The following is a 9,316-nucleotide window of genomic DNA, read 5'->3' on the forward strand; positions in this document are numbered from 1 at the left end:
TTTAACATTTTAAAGTTGCAGAAAAACACTGACGTCACACACGAGAAGAAATGAGCAGACTCGTCACTTTTTCTCTTAAATTATTTTTATTTGTCGTTTACACTAAAAGTCAAATGTACACACTCGGAGTCTGAAGAGAAGCTGGACATGCACGACCTTCTGACCTCTGTGACTGTACAGTGAACTTCTTCTGTACAATGTGCAAAATCATCCAACAACAAAACATGAGCGACAGGAATTAGAGTGCATCCTTTGACGACGCGACGCACCGATTGGTCCCTTAACTTCCCTTCTGGTTCTGATGAGACTCCAGTCTCAGTGGTTTCATCTCAACGCCCCAGTTCACCAGTTCACCCCCCAACAGAAAACAGACACAAAGTAAAAACTCCACAGGACGACGGAGATCAGCTCCGAATCTACAGCAATGAAAAGATGACTATAGAGAGAGAGACAGAGAGAGACAGATAGATAGACAGACAGACAGACAGACAGGTACAGAGAGAGACAGAGACAGGTAGACACTGAGGGTTAAATGAAGAAGTAAAAACAGGCAGTGTGGTGTCAAGTCCATAAATATAGATATAGATTTCATATGTTTATAAATGTTTTGATCTTTTCTTCAGTTTGACCCAAAGTTTCCTTCACAGACGTAAAATCAGAATCTAAAAAACTAAAAGCAACATTGAATCCCTGATTATTTACACAACGATGATTCTTCTACATGTGAAAAAACTCAACATGACAAATAAAATAAATCAATTAATTAAAAAACAAAAACTGTTGTATAAAATGGACTGAATCCGAGGGTGGGGCCGTGGGGGCGGGGTCAGGGGCGAGCTTGGGACTGGAGCGGCGTCAGCGTGGCGGGGAACATCAGAACCTTGGCCTGCATGAAGGAGAGGTCGGGCAGACGGGAGATGACCCTGGACGCCTCCTCGCTCAGGTTCTCGTCTTTCCTCGGCTTCCTGTCAAACAGGAAGAGACCAGGTTACACCCGTGACATCACCTGTGACATCACCAATGACCAATGACATGAGGTCACGACCTCTGACCTGGTGGAGGTGCTGGTCTTCTCCATGGTGGACATGAGGCGGGCGAAGGCGTCGGCGACGCGGCTGCCGGAGCCGCCAGCGTCCATCTTGGCCGTCGTCAGCTCGAACAGTTCGGGGTCGACGCCTGAAACAAGGAGAAACGTGTGGATACCGTGTTGACAGTCACACCGATGACGTCACCTGCCCGTGTTTTTTGTCACGAGGTCTGATCTGAGGCTCCGCCCACACTTACACCTTTTACTTTTTAATCTCATCACTGTTGCTATGGTGAGGCCTGGCAGAGTTTTCCAGCCTCTGAATCAGAGAAACTCTGGGTTGTCTGGACGACGACGCAGACATCTGATTGGTTCTTATCACACAACTTAAATTAATACCAGGTGGAGGAAAAGGAAGCGGAAGAGTAGGAGGAGGAGGAGGAAGAAGAATAGGGAGGAGGAGGAGGAGGAGGAGGAAGAAGAAGAGGAAGAGGACGAAGAGGAGGAGGAGGAGGAGGAGGAGGAGGAAGAAGAAGAAGAGGAGGAGGAAGAAGAGGAGGAAGAAGAAGAAGAGGAGGAAGAAGAAGAAGAGGAGGAAGAATCACCTGGGATGGATGTTGATGTCGAGCTGTTGGAGCTCGAATCGTCAACAGGACCAAAGAAATCCAGGTTTAATAGAGAAGAGCCTGTAGAGGGCGAGTGAGGTTAACACACAGAGAGAGAGAGAAGGAGAAAAAAGAGAGAGACAGAGAGAGAGACAGACAGAGAAAAAAGAGAGAGACAGAGAGAGAGACAGACAGACGGAGAGAGAGAGAGAGAGAGAGAGAGACAGACAGACAGAGAGACAGAGCGACAGACAGGCAGATGGACAGACAGATGGACAGACAGAGACAGACAGAGAGACAAGAGTGACAGACAGGCAGATGGAAAGACACACAGACAGACAGAGACAGAAACAGACAGACAGAGAGACAGAGCAACAGACAGGGAGATGGACAGACAGACAGACAGACAGACATACAGAGACAGACAGACAGAGACAGAGCGACAGACAGGCAGATGGACAGACAGACAGAGACAGAAACAGACAGACAGAGAGACAGTCAGACAGAGAGAGATCAGAAAAGTGAAGTTTTCATGCAGCAGAAGTTCAGACTTGTCTCGTGATGGTGATGTCATCACCTACCGTCCAGCGGGTTGGTAAGGCCACTGCTGCTCCAGTCGAACTGGACGGGCGGGAGCGCCTCCTGCTGGAAGAAAGAGGATGTGAGACACAGGTTGTCATGACGCCCCCTGCTGGTCACACCAGGACCTATGATTGACAGGTCAGAGTCACAGTCACCTGCACGGAGTCCGAGGAACACGAGCGTTTCTCCAGAGCCGCCGGCGCCTGAGCAATCGACGCGATCATCTCGGCAGCAGAGACGGGCTTCACGGGCTCTTTGGTGGGTTCCAGCATCCCCTGCACAGAGGGGTGGAGTCAGAGACGCACAGAGGGGCGGAGTCAGAGACGCACGGAGGGGCGGAGTCAGAGACGCACGGAGGGGCGGAGTCAGAGACGCACGGAGGGGCGGTGTCAGACACGCACGGAGGGGTGGGGTCAGAGACGCACAGAGGGGCAGTGTCAGAGACGTGCAGAGGGGCGGAGTCAGAGACGGCCGTTGTTGTCGTCCGTCTCAGCGTCACTTTATAAAACCTGACTCTGATACTTTGACCTGCTGATGAACCACTGACGTTACAGTGACATCACAGGGGGCGTGTGAGGAGGCGGAGACTCACCAGGCTGGCGGCGTACATCGGCACGATGACCGGCTGCTTCTTCTGTCCTGTGAACAGCTGCACACAGAAACAGGGGTCACAGGTGACCTCATTACATTTACATAATCAGATCAGAAATAACAATAATCATCAGAGCTCGACCAGCTGGGTTTTGGGGTCGTTTCTGATTTAAGAGGGAAGAATTATTCACGATATATCAGATAGAAATAATCTGATCAATATGTGGAGCTCAATAAGATCCGAGTTCTGGATCAGGATCCGGGTTCTGGATCAAGTCGTTCACAAGAGTCAATATCAATCAATAATCAATATTTAAGCCTGTTTCCAGGTGAAGGACTCACGATGTTCCGGGTGTCGATGCCCAGGCAGCAGAGCAGAACCTTGTTGCAGTGCGAGCCGCCCCACTGGTACCGGAGGCCGAGCGCCTCGTGGACGTCCTGGAGCTGCGTCCACACGCCGCCACGCACACACCTGAGGGAACCAATGAGACGAGAGGAAGAGAGCTTGACATATTCATCCACACAAATTAGACGGTTATGTTTCATGATAATATGAACATGATTGATATGAATTGAATGTAATTTAACATTTGAGAGAGACAACGAAGAAGACGAAGAATGAGATGAAGAATGAGACGAAGAACAAGAAGAAGAAACAGAACTGACACGATTTGTCGTCGTCGTCGTCATGTTTGAACTGTGACCCTCACCCATTGTCCAGCGACCTCTTCCGGTTGCCTGGCGACCTCCTCCTGTCCCCGGCTCCAGGACTTTCGTCCTCTGCAGGCTCCAGCAGAATCCTCAGTGACATCACCTCCTCGTCCACCAGGGTGGCACCGGCGGCGCTCTGAGGGAAGCTGCTGTGAAACAGCTTCAGCAGGCGACTGGACAGAGACGCCTGAGGAGAACAAACAACAACACTCAGAACTTGAGAGAGAAGGTTCTGACCCTGTTCTCTGACACAACAGGGTCAGAACTGTCTCTAGATGAGAGTTGCTCCTCGAGTTAAATTTCCAATGTTCTGTTGTTTGCCGTTTGAACCAAAGATCAAACTGTCAATAGGAGTCAGAGGCTCTGCCCACACAGATTAGGTTCTGACCCTGTTCCGTTAGGCTCTGCCCACACTCCATAAAACTCAAGTCGAGTGGCGTAACCATACCAAAGTTGGACAGAAGGCGTCGTCCTGCTGGTCCCAGCATGCGTGTGTCGTCACATTTCATTATCTCTCTGTTTAATAAACATTGTGACTCAGCAAAGGAAACAGGAAGTGAAAGCTAGTGGTATCTGTCAAAACTGATGAATGTGGGATTAAAGTACGAGGAGAACGTTGTTTAAACAGAACAACAAAATGACACATGCATATGTTTTAACGGGTGGAGCATGACAGAGGACTCGTTCTAATAATCACCAAAAATCACGTTACAATGTAGGGCAATCTGTCTGTCCATGTTACAAATAAGTTCGTTTTTAAATAAGATATGTTTTAGGTAGTTTTGAGTTCAAACAATTTTTTCATATTTTGTGTACGCTGATTGATCACACAAGTATTATATGCATTTTATGTTAGAATTACACTGTTGTATTTCATCTTGATTTTGATATTTTAATTTTTTGTCCATTGTTCATTCATATTGTAAGGCAGATTCAATTCATGCCAAGACGGTGGTCGCTCTACACGGGCCATGAGGAAATTTTCGTTTTCATATGTTTTGAGTCTGCGGGGATCTTTATAATGTTGAAGGCATTGAAAATGTTTCATTGTTGATCAGTATCATTATAGTAATATCAGAATGATTTTCAGGTATTTACATTTTTAAAGAGTAATGCATGATTGTGTAGGTATTTGTATTTGTAATGATGATTAAGGGCACGGGGGGATATGTAGAAGCAGAATGTGTCCTGAGAGTAAGCGATGTGAACAATATCTTGTTGGTGCTAAACATAATCATGTTGACGCCGATGTCATGCTGTGACTAGTATCTTGTGGAAGTTATCGAATGTAAGGACATAGATGACCAATGTCATGTCAAGATATCTAGTATGATGACGCAGATGTGTACGTGTGGACAATCAAGCATGTGACATCCCACGCTGCCTGTTTCGTAGATAGTGAGTACAAAAGAACTGTTCACCCATATGCACTTTGAATCGTCTTTGTTTTGTGCTATGAACCACATCTCAAAATAAACGTCTCCCACTGAAACTGCTCATCGGCTGCTTCGACTTATATTTCTGCAAACCTCCTGAAACCTGAAATTCCTTACATATGTTAGTTGGTTAGTTGAACTCTTCTTCATTATTATTATTATTATTATTATTTTAGTTGTAAGGATCATCAGAGGAACAGAGACGCTGCTTGTGGAACAAGTGTTGATGTTTTTTGTTGATTCACTTTGTATTTGAGCGACGGAATTTTGCAGATCTGAATCTGATGAAGACGATTGGTTCTCACCGACTGTCCATCTGTTTCCTCGCTGCCTGGCGGAGCTTCACTTTCATGCCACTCTTCCACTTCCTCCTCCTCTCTGCTCTCTGCAGGAGGAGCGACGTTCTGCTCCGAGCTGAACGCCGCCCACGACTCCTCCTCCTCCTCTTCCGCCTGCTCCCCGAAGGCGCTCCACCCGGCGTCCTCTCCGCCCTCAGCTGCCGAGCTGAAGTTCCCGAAACTGTTGCTGACGGGGAAGTCGGAGAACTCTCGTCCGTCCTGCGCCTCTTCCCCACCGCTGACGACTCTGGGGGAGTTGAAGTCACCAAAGTCATCTTCTTCCTCCTCTGTGTTTGTCACTTCCTGTGCGGGATCAGAGTCGTGCTGCCGGTTCTGATCCTGCTGGTCAAAGTCCACAAAGCCCTGACTGTCTCCAAAGTCCCCGAAGTCCCCGTCCTCTGCCAGCTGGCTGTGGTCGGCGGGCGTGGATGGCTCCCCCTGGAGGGGCGGTGAGGGCACCGAGCCAGTGGTGCTCGTGTAACCGTATTCCTCCAGGGTGTCCGTCGACAGAGGCCGGCCAAAAGACGTCTCTGTCTCTGTCCCGGAGCCCTTCTCGTCCTGTGAAAGGTCATTTTCACTGCAGCCCATAGTCACTCTGGATCCGTTGTCCGCGTCGTCCCTGTTCAGAACCAGAGCTCTGTGAGCGCAAACCGCCTCCGAGGCTGAGTGCTCCGGAGCTAAAACTACGTCCCTTTGAGAGTCGTCGTCGGAGCTCGGGCCCCGGTCGGACCCGTCTCGGGCCTCAGAGGGAGCAGATATGGAGTCAGAACTGTCGGGTCCAGTTCTGTTCAAGTCCCTGACAGTAGTTCCCTGCTCTGCAGGACAGTGCTGGTCGTGTTGGGACGCCTCTACCGCCCAGCTGTGCTCCGTGGGACCTTCCAGGTCCTCGTCTGCCGTCTGGCCGAGGCCTCCGTCCACTTCGGAAAAAGCAGTAAAGTCTGCAAAATCGCCGACCGGGCTGCAGACGGAGATGCTGCCGGTGTCCTCAAAGTGGACAGAGTTCAGCGAGGATGGGCTTCCCTGAAGGTCAGAGGTCACAAACCCGTTGGTCAGCACCTCAGTGCCTCCGCCGTTACACTCGGCGGGATCGCCGCCGGCGGTGTCGCTCACTGTTAACTCCTGGGAGTGGGAATTGATCTTTTTTATCTCAGTTCTTTCTGAGGGACTGCCGCCCATGTGGCTCGCCGGCACAACGCCATTCGCCTTGTTGGAGCCACGGGCGCCATTAGACGAGCTGAGGCCGATCAGCCCTTTGCTGCCAAGGAGCTCGGGTGGCGAGGTGGCGGTCAACGCTTGGTTCTGGTTAAAACCGATCGGCGTGTCGAACTCCGTGAAGCTGACGCTGTTTGGGATATTAGAGAAGGTGCCGAAGTCTCCGAACTCGTCGTCCTCTTCCTCTGTGCCGTCCTCCATCGGCGGCGGTGACGAGGAGAACATGCGGATCACATCTGGCTCCATGATTCTCTGGCGTCAGACTGATCCTCCTGCTACACCTGAGACAGAGAGAAGACGATCAGAGACAGATCGCATGAAGAAGAGACGTGGGTCAGAGACAGAACACATGAAGAAGAGACGTGAGGTCAGAGACAGAACACATGAAGAAGAGACGTGGGTCAGAGACAGAACACATGAAGAAGAGACGTGAGGTCAGAGACAGAACACATGAAGAAGAGACGTGAGGTCAGAGACAGAACACATGAAGAAGAGACGTGGGTCAGAGACAGAACACATGAAGAAGAGACGTGGGTCAGAGACAGAACACATGAAGAAGAGACGTGGGTCAGAGACAGAACACATGAAGAAGAGACGTGAGGTCAGAGACAGAACACATGAAGAAGAGACGTGAGGTCAGAGACAGAACACATGAAGAAGAGACGTGAGGTCAGAGACAGAACACATGAAGAAGAGACGTGGGTCAGAGACAGAACACATGAAGAAGAGACGTGGGTCAGAGACAGAACACATGAAGAAGAGACGTGAGGTCAGAGACAGAACACATGAAGAAGAGACGTGAGGTCAGAGACAGAACACATGAAGAAGAGACGTGAGGTCAGAGACAGAACACATGAAGAAGAGACGTGAGGTCAGAGACAGAACACATGAAGAAGAGACGTGAGGTCAGAGACAGAACACATGAAGAAGAGACGTGAGGTCAGAGACAGAACACATGAAGAAGAGACGTGGGTCAGAGACAGAACACATGAAGAAGAGACGTGAGGTCAGAGACAGAACACATGAAGAAGAGACGTGAGGTCAGAGACAGAACACATGAAGAAGAGACGTGGGTCAGAGACAGACCAGCTTTTTTTAAACCAGTGGTGTTTCACCACGTCTGTGTTCAGTGAAGGAGGGAGATTCATCTTTCACTGTGTTTTTATGACCTGATTTATTCTGTTTTTTCAGTTATTTTGTTGTGTTTTTTTTCTTCATTTCATTTGTAGTGGACCGTGATGCTCTCTGGTAAATCTTAATAAACATTGTGTTTTAAAAATCAAAATCTCTCTCTCTCTCTGTCACACACACACACACACACACACACACACACACACACACACACACACACACACACACACACACACACAGAGTGTGAACAGGCCACGATGACAAACTGTTGATTTACAACAGCTTCAACACAAACTCTTACATTTCCGCCTCTGACGCTCTGTTGGTGTCCTCACCTGTCTGACGTAGCTAACACGGTTAGCATATAGATCCGCATGTAGATTAGCAGGCTAACAGACCGGCTACAGCTGCAGTTCTCCGGGTAAAGTCGTGATGTGGACCGGACAACAGGCAGGTGGGGTTGATGAGGCCTGGGACTAATTAAACTACAAGGCCCCGACTCTTCTCTGGGAGGAGCGGTACAGGTAGCTACCTTAGCTTAGCTATGTTAGCCTGTGTGTAAACGCGGAACTGACCGTGTTGCTGTGATGTTTAGCAGGTAACATCTCGTTGTGTTCCCGTTAAACTTCAACAACACGCGGTCACGTGTTCGGCTCAGACACGAAGAGACTCAACAACACTTTAACACGTCAGATACAAGTGAGTGACAAGCAGCAGCGCAGCTAACAGTGCAGCTAACCCACACCGACAACAAGTGCCTAGCTTAGCTTTAGCTTCAGCTAGCTTCAGCTCACTGTCCGGTTTGACAGCTGGTGACTCCGTCACCGAATCTAACAGTTGGACTCACGCTGAGACGTCGTCCGCTGTCCATGGCTCGGTTCAACAACAGTGTCCGCAGGTTGTCAGCTGGAGCCGGCTGCCCGGGGACCGGGGCAGGACCGGGGCAGAATGGCCGGAAGAGAAGCAGGAGTGAAGGTTGACTCAACCGGCTGCTGCTGCTGCTCTGCCTCAGTCACCCAGAATGCACCGCGGTGGAGGTTTCGGCTCCGGAGCGGCTCCTCACACACGAAGAAGAATGCGATATCTCCTCACACACGAAGAAGAATGCGATATTTCATCTCACACGAAGAAGCATGTGATACCTCAAAAAAAATCAAACATCTGGAAATTAGTTATAAAATATCAAATGAAAAAATACATCAGGACAACTGATAAAACATCATTAGTAAAATATCATAAGAAATATAGAGACTTTAAACAGACGGACATTATCAGTAAAATAATTTTAAATATGTGAAAAAATGTAGTAACATAAGGTAAACTAATATTAAAATAAACGGAGACGGAGAAATATTAGTAGTAAATATAACACTCTTCTCCTGCTGAGTTTATGATAGTAATCATTTTAATAATCATAAGAAGAAGAAGACACTGTCACAAATTCAGCTCAAGTAAACGATTGAAATATCTTCAAATTTTTGTATAAAACAATTAACTGAGACTGATGTGAATGAAACTGTGTGAACAGTGCGACACATGCTAGTCACTATGTCACGCACACACGCACACACACACACACGGTAAAAATAAAAACACTGGAGGAATGTGAGTGGTGATAATCAGAGATAAACTCTGTCACCTCACACCTAAGGTGTGTGTGTGTGTGTGTGTGTGTGTGTGTGT

The 9,316-nt window shown here is 48.6% G+C and overlaps 1 protein-coding gene across 4 annotated transcripts; it reads right to left on the reverse strand.

Annotated features, from left to right (window-relative positions):
* Window positions 1-67: 67 nt before the first annotated feature.
* On the reverse strand, window positions 68-8,663 carry aftpha (aftiphilin a). 4 transcript variants are annotated; one of them, XM_035636282.2, is made up of 10 exons: window positions 8,481-8,663; window positions 5,258-6,783; window positions 3,516-3,703; window positions 3,148-3,277; window positions 2,807-2,863; window positions 2,370-2,489; window positions 2,214-2,277; window positions 1,633-1,713; window positions 1,053-1,176; window positions 68-965 (listed from the first exon to the last, which is right to left on the reverse strand). In XM_035636282.2, the coding sequence occupies exons 2-10, from the start codon at window positions 6,746-6,748 to the stop codon at window positions 827-829; spliced, it is 2,394 nt and encodes a 797-aa protein (XP_035492175.2). In that variant the 5' UTR covers window positions 6,749-6,783; window positions 8,481-8,663; the 3' UTR covers window positions 68-826. The 4 variants fall into 4 exon arrangements, with proteins under 4 accessions (XP_035492175.2, XP_035492176.2, XP_035492179.2 ...); XM_035636283.2 differs by having other exon boundaries at window positions 2,214-2,274; window positions 8,481-8,662; XM_035636286.2 differs by lacking the exon at window positions 1,633-1,713 and having other exon boundaries at window positions 2,214-2,274; window positions 8,481-8,662.
* Between the last annotated feature and the right edge of the window lie 653 nt (window positions 8,664-9,316).

This window comes from Scophthalmus maximus, chromosome 8 (assembly GCF_022379125.1).
Source record: "Scophthalmus maximus strain ysfricsl-2021 chromosome 8, ASM2237912v1, whole genome shotgun sequence".
Taxonomy (NCBI): domain Eukaryota; kingdom Metazoa; phylum Chordata; class Actinopteri; order Pleuronectiformes; family Scophthalmidae; genus Scophthalmus; species Scophthalmus maximus.

Coding starts and splice junctions, on each gene's coding strand:
- aftpha (XM_035636282.2), bottom strand. CDS start 6,748: ATGGAGCCAGATGTGATCCGCATGTTCTCCTCGTCACCGCCGCCGATG. Junction 2,864..3,147: donor GCATCGACACCCGGAACATC/GTGAGTCCTTCA, acceptor TTCTGTGTGCAG/CTGTTCACAGGACAGAAGAA. Junction 966..1,052: donor AAGACCAGCACCTCCACCAG/GTCAGAGGTCGT, acceptor CCTGTTTGACAG/GAAGCCGAGGAAAGACGAGA.